Source organism: Pempheris klunzingeri, chromosome 8, assembly GCF_042242105.1.
Source record: "Pempheris klunzingeri isolate RE-2024b chromosome 8, fPemKlu1.hap1, whole genome shotgun sequence".
NCBI lineage: Eukaryota > Metazoa > Chordata > Actinopteri > Acropomatiformes > Pempheridae > Pempheris > Pempheris klunzingeri.
Genome location: NC_092019.1, coordinates 1,003,729 through 1,024,544, shown reverse-complemented (window position 1 = coordinate 1,024,544; position 20,816 = coordinate 1,003,729). Strand labels below are relative to the sequence as shown.

Sequence of the window (20,816 nt, the reverse complement as noted above, 5' to 3'; positions counted from 1 at the left end):
TCTGATCTGGGCAACGGAGCAGGTTTTAAATTTAGTTTCCTTTTTTTTTTTCTAAAATTCATCAAATGAGAAAGAGCTGAAAGGAGAATGTGATGTTTCATGATCAACAAATCGAGCCTCTTAATGTCGACGATTCTAGAAATAGATCCATAACGTTTGTGAGGAAACTCTCTCTGTCCTGTATCTCTCACATCCTAATCACTTCAGTGAACGTTAAACCTGTGGAGGGTGTGTGTGTGTGTGTGTGTGTGTGTGTGTGTGTGTGTGTGTGTGTGTGTGTGTGTGTGTGTGTGTGTGTGTGTGTGTGTCAGGACTCATCAAAGCAGTTTGTCAATAAATCCTCTTTATTGATCAAGTGCACAAACAGCAGTGAATTAGCAGAAGAAGCCAGAATATCAGAACTCATCATTTCAACACGCTGTGCTGTAAATCTGACTGAAAGCTGCGTTTCTGATTGTGGAGCTCCTGATTATTATTTTGACACGTAGCACGACTTGATTTGAATCTGTGCTCTTCTGTCGATAATCAATCATCTCCTTATTGACTGTGATCTGGATAATGACCATAAATACTGGAACAGAGGAAGGAGCCTGCAGACACTCACATATTTACAGAGACACACCACAGGACGCCAAAGTCCCGCCCATCCTGTTTGATTGACAGGCCACAGAAAGAAGCTGATGGAGACAAAAGCATCTGAAGCAGAGTTTAACCCTCGGTGCCTTCATGACTTCTGACTAAGTCAGTTTACAGAACTCAGCAGAGGATCCATAATAGTCAATCCAGAGTCCAGCGTGTAGCGGCTGAGTGAAGGAGGTCTGGACTCTGTGGAGGAGAGTCATGGTCTCAGAGACGCTGTAGAAGGACAGAACACCTGCTCTGTGGTCCAGGTACACCCCCACTCTGGAGGACAGAGGACCTGAGACGGGAGTTTGGACTCTGTTGTGATAAAACTGATAACTGTTTGTGTCACAATCCAACGACCAAGATTTGTCATTGAATCCAAGTTCAGAGTCTTTTGATCTCCCGTCTCTCCTGATGCTCTTGTATGTGACGGCTACACCAAACAACCCAAACCACCCCCCTCTGATCTCCACCTCCCAGTAACAACGTCCAGTCAGACTCTCTCTGCTCAGGACCTGTTCCCAGACAGTGAATCTGTCTGGATGATCAGAATAAGACTGTTGTTGTTTCACTCTTGTTACTTTTCTGTTCTCCTCAGACAATAACAGATTTCTATGAGCTGTGTTTGGATCCAGTGTGATCTGTCGAGCATATCTTAAGAATCCAGCTCTGGTCGTGGGCTCTGGTTGAGGCAGTAAAACGTCCACCTGAGTCACAGTCAGTGAGATGTTTGTCCAGTGGTCCCTCAGAGCGTCCTGTAGTTTCTCTCTGAGCTCTGACACAGCAGCCGTCACGTCCTCAAAGTGTCTCAGAGGACGGATGTTGATGCTGGATGAGTGTGTGTCCTCTCTGAGAGCTGGCAGTGATCTGTAGCTGTGGACAAACTGGCTGTGATCCTCTGTGTGTGAGAGCTCCTCCAGCTCAGCGTCCCTCCTCTTCAGCTCCCCGATCTCCTGCTCCAGCTCCTCCTGAAGCTCTTTGACTCGACTCACTTCGGCTTCCTGCTGGGATCTGACCTGCCGCTTCAGCTCAGAGCTCCTTCTCTCCATCAGACGGATCAGCTCGGTGAACGTCTCCTCGCCGTGCTCCACTGCTTCATCGGCAGAGCTGCAGATGTCCTCCACCTCCTGCTGGAGCTCCTTCAGGTCTTTCTCTCTGTCCTGGATCCTCTGCTGGATGTTCAGGCGACTCCTCTCCAGCTCTGTCTGCCTCTCAGTCCTCTCTGCTGCAGCTGACACTGTGTCGTGGCCTTTATGTTGGTCCACAGAGCAGAGATAACAGATACTCTGCTGATCGGTGCGGCAGAACATCTTCATCACCTCATCGTGACGAGAGCAGATGTTCTCCTGGAGCTTCCTGGACGGCTCCACCAGCTTGTGTTTCTTTAATGCAGCCACTTCATAGTGAGGCTGCAGGTGTTGCTCACAGTAAGACACCAGACAGACCAGACAGGACTTGAGGGCTTTCAGTTTCCTCCCAGTGCAGAAATCACAGGCCACATCTTCAGCTCCAGCGTAGCAGTGATCAGCAGGAGCAGCCTGGAGTCCCGTCTTCTTCAGCTCCTCCACTAAAGCTGCTAACATGGTGTTTTTCAGCAGGACAGGCCTCGGTGTGAACGTCTGCCTGCACTGAGGGCAGCTGTACATCCTCTTCTCATCCTCTCCATCCCAGTGGGCTCTAATACAGCTCATGCAGTAGTTGTGACCACAGGGAATCGTCACCGGATCCTTCAGTGGATCCAGACAGATCGAACAGGAGAAGGTTTCACGGTCCAGCTGGACTCCTTTCTGCGCCATTTCTCCTCTCAGAGACTCAACGACTGTCTGAGTTTCACTTCCTCAGAACTGAAAGCTGATGTGAGCAGCATGTGATCCTGCAGTGGGCGAGGCCTGCTGGTTCCTCCCATCCTCACACTGGAGATCTGACCAGGGGCATGTGAGGGCAGAGATCTAGGATCTCTGGCTCTTTGAAGGGAGCCGTTCAAACGACTGACTCATTGTTATATTTCTTTATTTATTAGAAGTCAACCAGGGGAAACTAGTTTTCATCAAGGAAACAATCACTGGCAGCAGCTGTAAAATAAGATTTGGTTCAGAATAATTCAAACTTCTAAATATTTGTTCTGAAATATTGATCATAATTTCATTTGGCTTGTGTTTTCAGTGGAATCGTTCCATAAGATGGTGCCGTACCAACATGCTCTGACAGTGAGGTCACTATTTTTCACCTAAAAAACTTTGTGGCACAATAAAAACTACACAGGCTGCAGATAACTTCCATGCTGAATAACTTTAGTGTGAAATCTTCCACACATGAACATTTTAACTGTGGAATCACATGAATCAGCTCCAATCCTGATCAGCTGCTCTCTCCTCATCCAGAGTCATTTGAAACACTGGATGAGGGAACGAGGACCTCGGCAGGTCGGATGTGACGCCATCGACAGGTGACCACGCAGGTGAGTTTCCCCTCTGATCGGTCACAGACATGACAGTGAGTTGAACACACGGCTAAATGTCACCGCGGTCGTTTTAAACAGGGTCTCTGTTGGTGAGGATACGTCGTCCTGAATGTTCGGACAAAGAAGCGCCAGGCGGGTTAAACTCTGAGTAAAGCAGCTTTGAATATTTTCACAGCTACAATCACATGATGAACTTCTCCCTGTTGCATTAGAGACACTTAAGATGTGTAGCAGAGCCGGAGCCGGAAACATGATGACTTCCAGTGATTTCTACTGTAGGTACCATACTTAGCTCCCATAGGGACCTTTCTTTACCTGCTGTTGGCCGTCCCTCCCTTTGATCAGCACACTTGGTCCTATTTTAGTCTGAAGCCTTGTTTCCTGATCTGGTCCCATTTTCCCCGTTAAGGTTTTGTTACTGCGTCCAGTGATGGAGATGTTATATTAACTGAAAGCACATTAAATAACAGCACCAGGAGTTTATCCACCTTTGTTTATTTGGGGCTTTTATTTAAGACCCAATCTGTTCAGTCAGACATCAACAAACACATTTGAGTTGTCAAATCAGTGAAGTCTCAGTTTGCGGTGAAGCTGTTGGAGCATCAGACGGAGACTCCGAATCTGACCGAGACTCACCCAGACCTGTCGTGGCGTCCAGCTAGCCGGCGGCGCTAAAGCTAAAGCTGCTCTGAGTGTGTTTGGTACCAGGATGTGGTCCAGCAGCAGGTAGAGGGTCTGATCCTTCATCAGGGGACCAGGAGTCTGGGATCCTTCATCAGGGGACCAGGAGTCTGTGATCCTTCCTCAGAGGACCAGGAGTCTGGGATCCTTCATCAGAGGACCAGAAGACTGGGATCCTTCATCAGGGGACCAGGAGTCTGTGATCCTTCCTCAGGGGACCAGGAGTCTGTGATCCTTCCTCAGAGGACCAGGAGTCTGTGATCCTTCCTCAGAGGACCAGGAGTCTGTGATCCTTCATCAGAGGACCAGGAGTCTGTGATCACACACAGCAGCTCAGAGAACATCAGGGACGTTAGCACGGGGACGTAGCAGCGTTAGCTCGCTAGCTAGCAGCTCTGACACCAGACTGAATGGTTCTTTACCGTCTTCACCACAAACTGAGACTTTAACATCAGCTTTAAACTGACGATCATCATGAGAGAGATTCAGGGATCCATTCAAACAGGATCTAAAGTGTGTCAGTCATTTCTCTCTCACCGTCAAACAGTTTTTCTGAAATAAGGCGGTCGACAGGAAGGGGCGGGGCTTCACCTCTCTGTACATAAGCTAAGTGGTACTTTGGTTCTGCTGCAGGACCGCAGTGATCCGCTCAGTGATCCGCTCAGTGATCCGCTCAGTGGCAGAAGGACGGCCTCAACAACGCAGAGCGTCTTTGGGTTCAACTGTAGGAAGTGTCCTGGAGCAAGGCACCGAACCCCCACGTCCTGCAGGGCCGGGCCGACCTCTGACCTTCACATGGACAGGAAGTGGCTCTGACCTTCACATGGACAGGAAGTGGCTCTGACCTTCACATGGACAGGAAGTGGCTCTGACCTTCACATGGACAGGAAGTGGCGTCAACAAACTCTGAAGTCGCCGCTGGCTGATGAGTTTGTGACTGTAGCAGCAAATAAACTCAAGTTTTTGTGTTGATGCTACAATTAAACACTTTCTGATCTGGGCAACGGAGCAGGTTTTAAATTTAGTTTCCTTTTTTTTTTCTAAAATTCATCAAATGAGAAAGAGCTGAAAGGAGAATGTGATGTTTCATGATCAACAAATCGAGCCTCTTAATGTCGACGATTCTAGAAATAGATCCATAACGTTTGTGAGGAAACTCTCTCTGTCCTGTATCTCTCACATCCTAATCACTTCAGTGAACGTTAAACCTGTGGAGGGTGTGTGTGTGTGTGTGTGTGTGTGTGTGTGTGTGTGTGTGTGTGTGTGTGTGTGTGTGTGTGTGTGTGTGTCAGGACTCATCAAAGCAGTTTGTCAATAAATCCTCTTTATTGATCAAGTGCACAAACAGCAGTGAATTAGCAGAAGAAGCCAGAATATCAGAACTCATCATTTCAACACGCTGTGCTGTAAATCTGACTGAAAGCTGCGTTTCTGATTGTGGAGCTCCTGATTATTATTTTGACACGTAGCACGACTTGATCTGAATCTGTGCTCTTCTGTCGATAATCAATCATCTCCTTATTGACTGTGATCTGGATAATGACCATAAATACTGGAACAGAGGAAGGAGCCTGCAGACACTCACATATTTACAGAGACACACCACAGGACGCCAAAGTCCCGCCCATCCTGTTTGATTGACAGGCCACAGAAAGAAGCTGATGGAGACAAAAGCATCTGAAGCAGAGTTTAACCCTCGGTGCCTTCATGACTTCTGACTAAGTCAGTTTACAGAACTCAGCAGAGGATCCAGGACAGTAAATGTAGAGTCCAGCGTGTAGCGGCTGAGTGAAGGAGGTCTGGACTCTGTGGAGGAGAGTCATGGTCTCAGAGACGCTGTAGAAGGACAGAACACCTGCTCTGTGGTCCAGGTACACCCCCACTCTGGAGGACCGAGGACCTGAGACGGGAGTTTTGACACTGTTGTGATAAAAGTGATAACTGTTTGGGCCACAATACAACGACCAAGATTTGTCATTGAATCCAAGTCTAGAGTCACTCCCGTCTCTGCTGATGCTCTTGTATGTGACGGCTACATCAAACCACCACCTCCTCCCTCTCATCTCCACCTCCCAGTAACAACGTCCAGTCAGACTCTCTCTGCTCAGGACCTGAAACCTGACAGTGAATCTGTCTGGATGATCAGAATAAGACTGTTGTTGTTTCACTCTTGTTACTTTTCTGTTCTCCTCAGACAATAACAGCTCTCTATAAGCTGTGTTTGGATCCAGTGTGATCTGTTGAGCATATCTTAAGAATCCAGCTCTGGTCGTGGGCTCTGGTTGAGGCAGTGAAACGTCCACCTGAGTCACAGTCAGTGAGATGTTTGTCCAGTGGTCCCTCAGAGCGTCCTGTAGTTTCTCTCTGAGCTCTGACACAGCAGCCGTCACGTCCTCAAAGTGTCTCAGAGGACGGATGTTGATGCTGGATGAGTGTGTGTCCTCTCTGAGAGCTGGCAGTGATCTGTAGCTGTGGACAAACTGGCTGTGATCCTCTGTGTGTGAGAGCTCCTCCAGCTCAGCGTCCCTCCTCTTCAGCTCCCTGATCTCCTGCTCCAGCTCCTCCTGAAGCTCTTTGACTCGACTCACTTCGGCTTCCTGCTGGGATCTGACCTGCCGCTTCAGCTCAGAGCTCCTTCTCTCCATCAGACGGATCAGCTCGGTGAACGTCTCCTCGCCGTGCTCCACTGCTTCATCGGCAGAGCTGCAGATGTCCTCCACCTCCTGCTGGAGCTCCTTCAGGTCTTTCTCTCTGTCCTGGATCCTCTGCTGGATGTTCAGGCGACTCCTCTCCAGCTCTGTCTGCCTCTCAGTCCTCTCTGCTGCAGCTGACACTGTGTCGTGGCCTTTATGTTGGTCCACAGGGCAGAGATAACAGATACTCTGCTGATCGGTGCGGCAGAACATCTTCATCACCTCATCGTGACGAGAGCAGATGTTCTCCTGGAGCTTCCTGGACGGCTCCACCAGCTTGTGTTTCTTTAATGCAGCCACTTCATAGTGAGGCTGCAGGTGTTGCTCACAGTAAGACACCAGACAGACCAGACAGGACTTGAGGGCTTTCAGTTTCCTCCCAGTGCAGAAATCACAGGCCACATCTTCAGCTCCAGCGTAGCAGTGATCAGCAGGAGCAGCCTGGAGTCCCGTCTTCTTCAGCTCCTCCACTAAAGCTGCTAACATGGTGTTTTTCAGCAGGACAGGCCTCGGTGTGAACGTCTGCCTGCACTGAGGGCAGCTGTACATCCTCTTCTCATCCTCTCCATCCCAGTGGGCTCTAATACAGCTCATGCAGTAGTTGTGACCACAGGGAATCGTCACCGGATCCTTCAGTGGATCCAGACAGATCGAACAGGAGAAGGTTTCACGGTCCAGCTGGACTCCTTTCTGCGCCATTTCTCCTCTCAGAGACTCAACGACTGTCTGAGTTTCACTTCCTCAGAAATGAAAGCTGATGTGAGCAGCATGTGATCCTGCAGTGGGCGAGGCCTGCTGGTTCCTCCCATCCTCACACTGGAGATCTGACCAGGGGCATGTGAGGGCAGAGATCTAGGATCTCTGGCTCTTTGAAGGGAGCCGTTCAAACGACTGACTCATTGTTATATTTCTTTATTTATTAGAAGTCAACCAGGGGAAACTAGTTTTCATCAAGGAAACAATCACTGGCAGCAGTTGTAAAATAAGATTTGGTTCAGAATAATTCAAACTTCTACATATTTATTCTGAAATATTGATTATAATTTCATTTGGCTTGTGTTTTCAGTGGAATCGTTCCATAAGATGGTGCCGTACCAACATGCTCTGACAGTGAGATGACTATTTTTCACCTAAAAAACTTTGTGGCACAATAAAAACTACACAGGCTGCAGATAACTTCCATGCTGAATAACTTTAGTGTGAAATCTTCCACACATGAACATTTTAACTGTGGAATCACATGAATCAGCTCCAATCCTGATCAGCTGCTCTCTCCTCATCCAGAGTCATTTGAAACACTGGATGAGGGAACGAGGACCTCGGCAAGTCGGATGTGACGCCATCGACAGGTGACCACGCAGGTGAGTTTCCCCTCTGATCGGTCACAGACATGACAGTGAGTTGAACACACGGCTAAATGTCACCGCGGTCATTTTAAACAGGGTCTCTGTTGGTGAGGATACGTCGTCCTGAATGTTCGGACAAAGAAGCGCCAGGCGGGTTAAACTCTGAGTAAAGCAGCTTTGAATATTTTCACAGCTACAATCACATGATGAACTTCTCCCTGTTGCATTAGAGACACTTAAGATGTGTAGCAGAGCCGGAGCCGGAAACATGATGACTTCCAGTGATTTCTACTGTAGGTACCATACTTAGCTCCCATAGGGACCTTTCTTTACCTGCTGTTGGCCGTCCCTCCCTTTGATCAGCACACTTGGTCCTATTTTAGTCTGAAGCCTTGTTTCCTTGTAGTGTAAAAAAGACAAGTGTTGCGCTAAAAGAAATGAAGTTTGCACGCTGCCATATTGATTTAAACACTGGATCTATTGAAATAATGGAGTAAACATTAGAACAGCTACATATATGCTGAAGGGTGTTATGTTGATTGAAGTTTTAGTAATTAGTCTGACTATGACTTATATTTCTTCTATAGAAGAAAATCAAGGACCGTGACGTCGCCCGGTATGGCGCAGCTGGGGCCCCCCCCTGGAGCCAGGCCCGGTGTTGGGGCTTGCATGCGAGCGCCTGGTGGCCGGGCCTTTGCCCACGGGGCCCGGCTGGGCCCAGCCCGAATGGACGACGTGGGTCCGACCTCCTGTGGGCCCACCACCCGCAGAGGGAGTCGTAGGGGTCGGGTGCTATGTGGCACGGGTGGCGGTCGAGGCGGAGTGCCCCGACGACCTGGGCCTCGGAGACAGCCTCTGGCTGTAGGGACATGGAATGTCACCTCGCCGGGGGGAAGGAGCCGGAGCTTGTGCGGGAGGTTGAGAGGTACCGGCTAGATGTAGTCGGGCTCACCTCCACTCACAGCTTGGGCTCTGGAACCCAGCTCCTCGAGAGGGGCTGGACTCTCCATTTCTCTGGTGTTGCCCGCGTTGTGCGGCGGCGGGCTGGTGTGGACTTGCTTATAGCCCCACAGCTCAGCCGCCATGTGTTGGAGTTTACCCCAGTGAACGAGAGCGTCCCTGCGCCTTCGAGTCGGGGACAGGTCTCTCACTGTGGTTTCGGCCTATGGGCCGAACAGCAGTGCAGAGTACCCGGCCTTCTTGGAGTCCCTGGGAGGGGTGCTGGATGGTGCGCCGACTGGGGACTCCATTGTTCTACTGGGACTTTCCCACCTTGAGGCAAGGAGAGTCCTTGCCTCAAGTGGAGGAGTTCAAGTATCTCGGGGTCTTGTTCACGAGTGGGGGAAGGATGGAGCGTGAGATCGACAGGCGGATCGGTGCAGCGTCTGCAGTAATGCGGTCGCTGTATCGGTCCGTCGTGGTGAAGAGGGAGCTGAGCCAAAAGGCAAAGCTCTCGATTTACCAGTCGATCTAAGTTCCTACCCTCACCTATGGTCATGAACTTTGGGTCATGACCGAAAGAACAAGATCTCGGATACAAGCGGCCGAAATGAGTTTCCTCCGCAGGGTGGCCGGACTCACCCTTAGAGATAGGGTGAGGAGTTCGACCATCCGAGAGGGGCTCAGAGTAGAGCCGCTGCTCCTCCACATCGAGAGGAGCCAGCTGAGGTGGCTCGGGCATCTGTTTCGGATGCCTCCTGGACGCCTCCCTGGGGAGGTTTTCCGGGCATGTCCCACCGGAAGGAGGCCCCGGGGAAGACCCAGGACACGCTGGAGGGACTATGTCTCTCGGCTGACTTGGGAACGCCTCGGGGTCCCACCGGATGAGCTGGAGGAGGTGTCTGGGGCCAGGGAAGTTTGGGCATCTCTGCTAAAACTGCTGCCCCTGCGACCCGACCCCGGATAAGCGGTTGAAAATGGATGGATGGATGACTTATATTCTTCACCACGGTTTGAATATATATACTCCTCACTATGACTTTACATGTACTCATCACTGGACTGAAGTAAAACTGTGTGTATCCCTCACTGTATCACATATATGTTAAAACAAGTGCACTTACAGTAAACACTATAATTTTTAAAAAAGGCAACAAAAGGAAGCTAAGAACTAAGGGTGTAAAATGAGGAGAGAGTTTAGAATAAAAAATAAGAACAAGGTAGGTCAGAGAAATATTGGTGTAAAATTTATACAACATAGCATGTCCACACTAGAGTACAGGTGGCTGGACAGTGTGTAATAATTATACAACATGATGTATAATAAAGAAAGCGCGCCCGTGCCAATGCAGATGGTGGGAAAGTCCCTGCAATCCCAACTCAAGGACACATCACCCAGGTCCCATCTGGTCAAGAAACATAATGGTGTAATGTTACACTTCCGACACCTGACCAATGATTATAATGGTGTAATGTTACAATACAACTAGATTGGTTATTTTGATGCTGTGATGAAAGGAAACCAGGTGGAGCCTCATGAGAATATAAGCTGATGTATTGTATGTGAGAGCTCAGAACTCTCTGACTGTATGTATTATGCAGATAGACTGTTCTCCCTTTAATACGCCGGCATTAAAGGTCTGTTTGCTGCTCTGAACTCTGTCTCCTGAAAGACTGTTTGAGTCTGACTGCTGAAAGTCATTTTCCTGATCACTTTTCTGACTTGAAGTTTGATCTATTAGCCAAAGTGTTTTCAAATCCATTGCGCACTGTTAAGATAACTACAAATCTGGCCTAGTGGCTTAGAACCTCGGTTCTTTGCCACATCATCCTGATCTGGTCCCATTTTCCCCGTTAAGGTTTTGTTACTGCGTCCAGTGATGGAGATGTTATATTAACTGAAAGCACATTAAATAACAGCACCAGGAGTTTATCCACCTTTGTTTATTTGGGGCTTTTATTTAAGACCCAATCTGTTCAGTCAGACATCAACAAACACATTTGAGTTGTCAAATCAGTGAAGTCTCAGTTTGCGGTGAAGCTGTTGGAGCATCAGACGGAGACTCCGAATCTGACCGAGACTCACCCAGACCTGTCGTGGCGTCCAGCTAGCCGGCGGCGCTAAAGCTAAAGCTGCTCTGAGTGTGTTTGGTACCAGGATGTGGTCCAGCAGCAGGTAGAGGGTCTGATCCTTCATCAGGGGACCAGGAGTCTGGGATCCTTCATCAGGGGACCAGGAGTCTGTGATCCTTCCTCAGAGGACCAGGAGTCTGGGATCCTTCATCAGAGGACCAGAAGACTGGGATCCTTCATCAGGGGACCAGGAGTCTGTGATCCTTCCTCAGGGGACCAGGAGTCTGTGATCCTTCCTCAGAGGACCAGGAGTCTGTGATCCTTCATCAGAGGACCAGGAGTCTGTGATCACACACAGCAGCTCAGAGAACATCAGGGACGTTAGCACGGGGACGTAGCAGCGTTAGCTCGCTAGCTAGCAGCTCTGACACCAGACTGAATGGTTCTTTACCGTCTTCACCACAAACTGAGACTTTAACATCAGCTTTAAACTGACGATCATCATGAGAGAGATTCAGGGATCCATTCAAACAGGATCTAAAGTGTGTCAGTCATTTCTCTCTCACCGTCAAACAGTTTTTCTGAAATAAGGCGGTCGACAGGAAGGGGCGGGGCTTCACCTCTCTGTACATAAGCTAAGTGGTACTTTGGTTCTGCTGCAGGACCGCAGTGATCCGCTCAGTGATCCGCTCAGTGATCCGCTCAGTGGCAGAAGGACGGCCTCAACAACGCAGAGCGTCTTTGGGTTCAACTGTAGGAAGTGTCCTGGAGCAAGGCACCGAACCCCCACGTCCTGCAGGGCCGGGCCGACCTCTGACCTTCACATGGACAGGAAGTGGCTCTGACCTTCACATGGACAGGAAGTGGCTCTGACCTTCACATGGACAGGAAGTGGCGTCAAACAAACTCTGAAGTCGCCGCTGGCTGATGAGTTTGTGACTGTAGCAGCAAATAAACTCAAGTTTTTGTGTTGATGCTACAATTAAACACTTTCTGATCTGGGCAACGGAGCAGGTTTTAAATTTAGTTTCCTTTTTTTTTTTCTAAAATTCATCAAATGAGAAAGAGCTGAAAGGAGAATGTGATGTTTCATGATCAACAAATCGAGCCTCTTAATGTCGACGATTCTAGAAATAGATCCATAACGTTTGTGAGGAAACTCTCTCTGTCCTGTATCTCTCACATCCTAATCACTTCAGTGAACGTTAAACCTGTGGAGGGGGTGTGTGTGTGTGTGTGTGTGTGTGTGTGTGTGTGTCAGGACTCATCAAAGCAGTTTGTCAATAAATCCTCTTTATTGATCAAGTGCACAAACAGCAGTGAATTAGCAGAAGAAGCCAGAATATCAGAACTCATCATTTCAACACGCTGTGCTGTAAATCTGACTGAAAGCTGCGTTTCTGATTGTGGAGCTCCTGATTATTATTTTGACACGTAGCACGACTTGATTTGAATCTGTGCTCTTCTGTCGATAATCAATCATCTCCTTATTGACTGTGATCTGGATAATGACCATAAATACTGGAACAGAGGAAGGAGCCTGCAGACACTCACATATTTACAGAGACACACCACAGGACGCCAAAGTCCCGCCCATCCTGTTTGATTGACAGGCCACAGAAAGAAGCTGATGGAGACAAAAGCATCTGAAGCAGAGTTTAACCCTCGGTGCCTTCATGACTTCTGACTAAGTCAGTTTACAGAACTCAGCAGAGGATCCAGGACAGTAAATGTAGAGTCCAGCGTGTAGCGGCTGAGTGAAGGAGGTCTGGACTCTGTGGAGGAGAGTCATGGTCTCAGAGACGCTGTAGAAGGACAGAACACCTGCTCTGTGGTCCAGGTACACCCCCACTCTGGAGGACCGAGGACCTGAGACGGGAGTTTTGACACTGTTGTGATAAAAGTGATAACTGTTTGGGCCACAATACAACGACCAAGATTTGTCATTGAATCCAAGTCTAGAGTCACTCCCGTCTCTGCTGATGCTCTTGTATGTGACGGCTACATCAAACCACCACCTCCTCCCTCTCATCTCCACCTCCCAGTAACAACGTCCAGTCAGACTCTCTCTGCTCAGGACCTGAAACCTGACAGTGAATCTGTCTGGATGATCAGAATAAGACTGTTGTTGTTTCACTCTTGTTACTTTTCTGTTCTCCTCAGACAATAACAGCTCTCTATAAGCTGTGTTTGGATCCAGTGTGATCTGTTGAGCATATCTTAAGAATCCAGCTCTGGTCGTGGGCTCTGGTTGAGGCAGTGAAACGTCCACCTGAGTCACAGTCAGTGAGATGTTTGTCCAGTGGTCCCTCAGAGCGTCCTGTAGTTTCTCTCTGAGCTCTGACACAGCAGCCGTCACGTCCTCAAAGTGTCTCAGAGGACGGATGTTGATGCTGGATGAGTGTGTGTCCTCTCTGAGAGCTGGCAGTGATCTGTAGCTGTGGACAAACTGGCTGTGATCCTCTGTGTGTGAGAGCTCCTCCAGCTCAGCGTCCCTCCTCTTCAGCTCCCTGATCTCCTGCTCCAGCTCCTCCTGAAGCTCTTTGACTCGACTCACTTCGGCTTCCTGCTGGGATCTGACCTGCCGCTTCAGCTCAGAGCTCCTTCTCTCCATCAGACGGATCAGCTCGGTGAACGTCTCCTCGCCGTGCTCCACTGCTTCATCGGCAGAGCTGCAGATGTCCTCCACCTCCTGCTGGAGCTCCTTCAGGTCTTTCTCTCTGTCCTGGATCCTCTGCTGGATGTTCAGGCGACTCCTCTCCAGCTCTGTCTGCCTCTCAGTCCTCTCTGCTGCAGCTGACACTGTGTCGTGGCCTTTATGTTGGTCCACAGGGCAGAGATAACAGATACTCTGCTGATCGGTGCGGCAGAACATCTTCATCACCTCATCGTGACGAGAGCAGATGTTCTCCTGGAGCTTCCTGGACGGCTCCACCAGCTTGTGTTTCTTTAATGCAGCCACTTCATAGTGAGGCTGCAGGTGTTGCTCACAGTAAGACACCAGACAGACCAGACAGGACTTGAGGGCTTTCAGTTTCCTCCCAGTGCAGAAATCACAGGCCACATCTTCAGCTCCAGCGTAGCAGTGATCAGCAGGAGCAGCCTGGAGTCCCGTCTTCTTCAGCTCCTCCACTAAAGCTGCTAACATGGTGTTTTTCAGCAGGACAGGCCTCGGTGTGAACGTCTGCCTGCACTGAGGGCAGCTGTACATCCTCTTCTCATCCTCTCCATCCCAGTGGGCTCTAATACAGCTCATGCAGTAGTTGTGACCACAGGGAATCGTCACCGGATCCTTCAGTGGATCCAGACAGATCGAACAGGAGAAGGTTTCACGGTCCAGCTGGACTCCTTTCTGCGCCATTTCACCTCTCAGAGACTCAACGACTGTCTGAGTTTCACTTCCTCATAACTGAAAGCTGATGTGAGCAGCATGTGATCCTGCAGTGGGCGAGGCCTGCTGGTTCCTCCCATCCTCACACTGGAGATCTGAAGGGGAGGGACCAGGGGCATGTGAGGGCAGAGATCTAGGATCTCTGGCTCTTTGAAGGGAGCCGTTCAAACGACTGACTCATTGTTATATTTCTTTATTTATTAGAAGTCAACCAGGGGAAACTAGTTTTCATCAAGGAAACAATCACTGGCAGCAGTTGTAAAATAAGATTTGGTTCAGAATAATTCAAACTTCTACATATTTGTTCTGAAATATTGATCATAACTTCATTTGGCTTGTGTTTTCAGTGGAATCGTTCCATAAGATGGTGCCGTACCAACATGCTCTGACAGTGAGATCACTGTTTTTCACCTAAAAAACTTTGTGGCACAATAAAAACTACACAGGCTGCAGATAACTTCCATGCTGAATAACTTTAGTGTGAAATCTTCCACACATGAACATTTTAACTGTGGAATCACATGAATCAGCTCCAATCCTGATCAGCTGCTCTCTCCTCATCCAGAGTCATTTGAAACACTGGATGAGGGAACGAGGACCTCGGCAGGTCGGATGTGACGCCATCGACAGGTGACCACGCAGGTGAGTTTCCCCTCTGATCGGTCACAGACATGACAGTGAGTTGAACACACGGCTAAATGTCACCGCGGTCGTTTTAAACAGGGTCTCTGTCGGTGAGGATACGTCGTCCTGAATGTTCGGACAAAGAAGCGCCAGGCGGGTTAAACTCTGAGTAAAGCAGCTTTGAATATTTTCACAGCTACAATCACATGATGAACTTCTCCCTGTTGCATTAGAGACACTTAAGATGTGTAGCAGAGCCGGAGCCGGAAACATGATGACTTCCAGTGATTTCTACTGTAGGTACCATACTTAGCTCCCATAGGGACCTTTCTTTACCTGCTGTTGGCCGTCCCTCCCTTTGATCAGCACACTTGGTCCTATTTTAGTCTGAAGCCTTGTTTCCTTGTAGTGTAAAAAAGACAAGTGTTGCGCTAAAAGAAATGAAGTTTGCACGCTGCCATATTGATTTAAACACTGGATCTATTGAAATAATGGAGTAAACATTAGAACAGCTACATATATGCTGAAGGGTGTTATGTTGATTGAAGTTTTAGTAATTAGTCTGACTATGACTTATATTTCTTCTATAGAAGAAAATCAAGGACCGTGACGTCGCCCGGTATGGCGCAGCTGGGGCCCCCCCCTGGAGCCAGGCCCGGTGTTGGGGCTTGCATACGAGCGCCTGGTGGCCGGGCCTTTGCCCACGGGGCCCGGCTGGGCCCAGCCCGAATGGACGACGTGGGTCCGACCTCCTGTGGGCCCACCACCCGCAGAGGGAGTCGTAGGGGTCGGGTGCTATGTGGCACGGGTGGCGGTCGAGGCGGAGTGCCCCGACGACCTGGGCCTCGGAGACAGCCTCTGGCTGTAGGGACATGGAATGTCACCTCGCCGGGGGGGAAGGAGCCGGAGCTTGTGCGGGAGGTTGAGAGGTACCGGCTAGATATAGTCGGGCTCACCTCCACTCACAGCTTGGGCTCTGGAACCCAGCTCCTCGAGAGGGGCTGGACTCTCCATTTCTCTGGTGTTGCCCGCGGTGTGCGGCGGCGGGCTGGTGTGGACTTGCTTATAGCCCCACAGCTCAGCCGCCATGTGTTGGAGTTTACCCCAGTGAACGAGAGCGTCCCTGCGCCTTCGAGTCGGGGACAGGTCTCTCACTGTGGTTTCGGCCTATGGGCCGAACAGCAGTGCAGAGTACCCGGCCTTCTTGGAGTCCCTGGGAGGGGTGCTGGATGGTGCGCCGACTGGGGACTCCATTGTTCTACTGGGGGACTTCAACGCCCACGTGGGCAGCGACAGTGAGACCTGGAGAGGCGTGATTGGGAGGAACGGCCTCCCCGATCTGAACCCGAGTGGTGTTCTGTTGTTGGACTTCTGTGCTAGTCACAGACTGTCCATAACGAACACCATGTTCAAACACAAGGGCGTCCATCGGTGCACGTGGCACCAGGACGTCCTAGGCCGGAGGTCGATGATCGACTTCGTTGTCGTGTCATCTGACCTCCGTCCGTGTGTTCTGGACACTCAGGTGAAGAGAGGGGCTGAGCTGTCAACTGATCACCACCTGGTGGTGAGTTCGATCCGCTGGCAGGGGAGGAAGCCGGAGAGACTCGGCAGGCCCAAGCGTATCGTGAGGGTCTGTTGGGAACGTCTGGCGGAACCCGCTGTCGCTGCAGTTTTCAACTCCCACCTCCGGGAGAGCTTCTCACAGATCCCGGGGGAGGCTGGAGATATTGAGTCCGAGTGGACCATGTTCTCCACCTCCATTGTTGGCGCGGCCGCTCGGAGCTGTGGCCGTAAGGTCTCTGGTGCCTGTCGTGGCGGCAATCCCCGAACCCGGTGGTGGACACTGGAAGTAAGGGATGCCGTCAAGCTGAAGAAGGAGTCCTACCGGGCCTTATTGGCTCGTGGAACTCCTGAGGCAGCTGACAGGTACCGGCAGGCCAAGCGTGCTGCAGCCCGGGTGGTTGTGGAGGCAAAAACTCGGGCCTGGGAGGAGTTCGGGGAGGCCATGGAGGAGGACTACCGGTCGGCCTCGAGGAAATTCTGGCAAACCGTCCGGCGCCTCAGGAGGGGGAAGCAGTACCCCACCAACACTGTTTACAGTGAGGGTGGGGGGCTGTTGACCTCGACTGGGGATGTCGTCGGGCGGTGGAAGGAATACTTCGAGGATCTCCTCAATCCCACCGCCAGGTCTTCCATTGAGGAGGCAGAGGCTGGGGATTCAGAAGTGGACTCGTTCATCACCCAAGCCGAAGTTGCCGAGGTGGTCAGAAAGCTCCTCGGTGGCAAGGCACCAGGGGTGGACGAGATCCGCCCTGAATACCTCAAGTCTCTGGATGTACAGGGACTGTCTTGGTTGACACGTCTCTGTAACATCGCCTGGCGGTCGGGGACAGTGCCTCTGGAATGGCAGACCGGGGTGGTGGTCCCTCTTTTTAAGAAGGGGGACCGGAGGATGTGTTCCAACTATAGGGGGATCACACTCCTCAGCCTCCCCGGGAAAGTTTATTCCAGGGTACTGGAGAGGAGGATACGGCCGATAGTCGAACCTCGGATTCAGGAGGAACAATGCGGGTTCCGTCCCGGTCGCGGAACACTGGACCAGCTCCACACTCTCCATCGGGTGCTCGAGGGTTCATGAGAGTTTGCCCAACCTGTCCACATGTGCTTTGTGGACTTGGAGAAGGCATTCGACCGTGTCCCTCGTGGCATCTTGTGGGGGGTGCTTCGGGAGTATGGGGTCCGGGGCCCTTTGCTAAGGGCTGTCCGGTCCCTGTACGACCGGAGTAGGAGTCTGGTTCGGATAGCTGGCAGTAAGTCAGACCTGTTCCCGGTGCATGTTGGACTCCGGCAGGGCTGCCCTTTGTCACCGGTTCTGTTCATTATTTTTATGGACAGAATTTCTAGGCGCAGCCAAGGGCCGGAGGGGGTCCGGTTTGGGGACCGCATGATAGCATCTCTGCTTTTTGCGGATGATGTTGTCATGTTGGCTTCGTCAGGCCGGGACCTCCAGTGTGCACTGGGGCGGTTTGCAGCCGAGTGCGAAACGGCTGGGATGAGAATCAGCACCTCCAAGTCCGAGGCCATGGTTCTCGACCGGAAAAAGGTGGTTTGCCATCTCGGGGTCGGTGGAGAGTCCTTGCCTCAAGTGGAGGAGTTCAAGTATCTCGGGGTCTTGTTCACGAGTGGGGGAAGGATGGAGCGTGAGATCGACAGGCGGATCGGTGCAGCGTCTGCAGTAATGCGGTCGCTGTATCGGTCCGTCGTAGTGAAGAGGGAGCTGAGCCAAAAGGCAAAGCTCTCGATTTACCAGTCGATCTAAGTTCCTACCCTCACCTATGGTCATGAACTTTGGGTCATGACCGAAAAGCGGCCGAAATGAGTTTCCTCCGCAGGGTGGCCGGACTCACCCTTAGAGATAGGGTGAGGAGTTCGACCATCCGAGAGGGGCTCAGAGTAGAGCCGCTGCTCCTCCACATCGAGAGGAGCCAGCTGAGGTGGCTCGGGCATCTGTTTCGGATGCCTCCTGGACGCCTCCCTGGGGAGGTTTTCCGGGCATGTCCCACCGGAAGGAGGCCCCGGGGAAGACCCAGGACACGCTGGAGGGACTATGTCTCTCGGCTGACTTGGGAACGCCTCGGGGTCCCACCGGATGAGCTGGAGGAGGTGTCTGGGGCCAGGGAAGTTTGGGCATCTCTGCTAAAACTGCTGCCCCTGCGACCCGACCCCGGATAAGCGGTTGAAAATGGATGGATGGATGACTTATATTCTTCACCACGGTTTGAATATATATACTCCTCACTATGACTTTACATGTACTCATCACTGGACTGAAGTAAAACTGTGTGTATCCCTCACTGTATCACATATATGTTAAAACAAGTGCACTTACAGTAAACACTATAATTTTTAAAAAAGGCAACAAAAGGAAGCTAAGAACTAAGGGTGTAAAATGGGGAGAGAGTTTAGAATAAAAAATAAGAACAAGGTAGGTCAGAGAAATATTGGTGTAAAATTTATACAACATAGCATGTCCACACTAACATGCAGGTGGCTGGACAGTGTGTAATAATTATACAACATGATGTATAATAAAGAAAGCGCGCCCGTGCCAATGCAGATGGTGGGAAAGTCCCTGCAATCCCAACTCAAGGACACATCACCCAGGTCCCATCTGGTCAAGAAACATAATGGTGTAATGTTACACTTCCGACACCTGACCAATGATTATAATGGTGTAATGTTACAATACAACTAGATTGGTTATTTTGATGCTGTGATGAAAGGAAACCAGGTGGAGCCTCATGAGAATATAAGCTGATGTATTGTATGTGAGAGCTCAGAACTCTCTGACTGTATGTATTATGCAGATAGACTGTTCTCCCTTTAATACGCCGGCATTAAAGGTCTGTTTGCTGCTCTGAACTCTGTCTCCTGAAAGACTGTTTGAGTCTGACTGCTGAAAGTCATTTTCCTGATCACTTTTCTGACTTGAAGTTTGATCTATTAGCCAAAGTGTTTTCAAATCCATTGCGCACTGTTAAGATAACTACAAATCTGGCCTAGTGGCTTAGAACCTCGGTTCTTTGCCACATCATCCTGATCTGGTCCCATTTTCCCCGTTAAGGTTTTGTTACTGCGTCCAGTGATGGAGATGTTATATTAACTGAAAGCACATTAAATAACAGCACCAGGAGTTTATCCACCTTTGTTTATTTGGGGCTTTTATTTAAGACCCAATCTGTTCAGTCAGACATCAACAAACACATTTGAGTTGTCAAATCAGTGAAGTCTCAGTTTGCGGTGAAGCTGTTGGAGCATCAGACGGAGACTCCGAATCAGACCGAGACTCACCCAGACCTGTCGTGGCGTCCAGCTAGCCGGCGGCGCTAAAGCTAAAGCTGCTCTGAGTGTGTTTGGTACCAGGATGTGGTCCAGCAGCAGGTAGAGGGTCTGATCCTTCATCAGGGGACCAGGAGTCTGGGATCCTTCATCAGGGGACCAGGAGTCTGGGATCCTTCCTCAGAGGACCAGGAGTCTGGGATCCTTCATCGGAGGACCAGGAGTCTGTGATCCTTCATCAGGAGTCTGTGATCCTTCCTCAGAGGACCAGGAGTCTGGGATCCTTCATCAGGGGACCAGGAGTCTGTGATCCTTCATCAGAGGACCAGAAGACTGGGATCCTTCATCAGGGGACCAGGAGTCTGGGATCCTTCATCAGGGGACCAGGAGTCTGTGATCCTTCATCAGAGGACCAGGAGTCTGGGATGCTTCATCAGAGGACCAGGAGTCTGGGATCCTTCATCAGGGGACCAGGAGTCTGGGATGCTTCATCAGAGGACCAGGAGTCTGGGATCCTTCCTCAGAGGACCAGGAGTCTGGGATGCTTCATCAGAGGACCAGGAGTCTGTGATCCTTCCTCAGAGGACCAGGAGTCTGGGATCCTTCCTCAGAGGACCAGGAGTCTGGGATCACACACAGCAGCTCAGAGAACATCAGGGGCGTTAGCACGGGGACGTAGCAGCGTTAGCTCACTAGCTAGCAGCTCTGACACCAGACTGAATGGTTCTTTACCGTCTTCACCACAAACTGAGACTTTAACATCAGCTTTAAACTGACGATCATCATGAGAGAGATTCAGGGATCCATTCAAACAGGATCTAAAGTGTGTCAGTCATTTCTCTCTCACCGTCAAACAGTTTTTCTGAAATAAGGCGGTCGACAGGAAGGGGCGGGGCTTCACCTCTCTGTACATAAGCTAAGTGGTACTTTGGTTCTGCTGCAGGACCGCAGTGATCCGCTCAGTGATCCGCTCAGTGATCCGCTCAGTGGCAGAAGGACGGCCTCAACAACGCAGAGCGTCTTTGGGTTCAACTGTAGGAAGTGTCCTGGAGCAAGGCACCGAACCCCCACGTCCTGCAGGGCCGGGCCGACCTCTGACCTTCACATGGACAGGAAGTGGCTCTGACCTTCACATGGACAGG

The 20,816-nt window shown here is 50.5% G+C and overlaps 3 protein-coding genes across 3 annotated transcripts; all 3 read right to left on the bottom strand.

Moving 5' to 3' along the window:
• Positions 1-326: 326 nt before the first annotated feature.
• LOC139205223 (tripartite motif-containing protein 16-like) lies at positions 327-2,436 on the bottom strand. Its single transcript, XM_070835375.1, has one exon. It carries the CDS (start codon positions 2,418-2,420, stop codon positions 738-740), a length of 1,683 nt encoding a protein of 560 aa, XP_070691476.1. The 5' UTR covers positions 2,421-2,436; the 3' UTR covers positions 327-737.
• Positions 2,437-5,264: 2,828 nt separating this feature from the next.
• LOC139205726 (tripartite motif-containing protein 16-like) lies at positions 5,265-7,173 on the bottom strand. The gene has a single exon (XM_070836018.1). It carries the CDS (start codon positions 7,156-7,158, stop codon positions 5,485-5,487), a length of 1,674 nt encoding a protein of 557 aa, XP_070692119.1. The 5' UTR covers positions 7,159-7,173; the 3' UTR covers positions 5,265-5,484.
• Positions 7,174-12,093: 4,920 nt separating this feature from the next.
• LOC139205226 (tripartite motif-containing protein 16-like) lies at positions 12,094-14,205 on the bottom strand. The gene has a single exon (XM_070835379.1). The coding sequence runs from the start codon at positions 14,176-14,178 to the stop codon at positions 12,505-12,507; it is 1,674 nt and encodes a 557-aa protein (XP_070691480.1). The 5' UTR covers positions 14,179-14,205; the 3' UTR covers positions 12,094-12,504.
• Between the last annotated feature and the right edge of the window lie 6,611 nt (positions 14,206-20,816).

Excerpts from the sequence above, each read along its gene's own strand:
- LOC139205226 (XM_070835379.1), bottom strand. The coding sequence starts at position 14,178 with ATGGCGCAGAAAGGAGTCCAGCTGGACCGTGAAACCTTCTCCTGTTCG.
- LOC139205726 (XM_070836018.1), bottom strand. The coding sequence starts at position 7,158 with ATGGCGCAGAAAGGAGTCCAGCTGGACCGTGAAACCTTCTCCTGTTCG.
- LOC139205223 (XM_070835375.1), bottom strand. The coding sequence starts at position 2,420 with ATGGCGCAGAAAGGAGTCCAGCTGGACCGTGAAACCTTCTCCTGTTCG.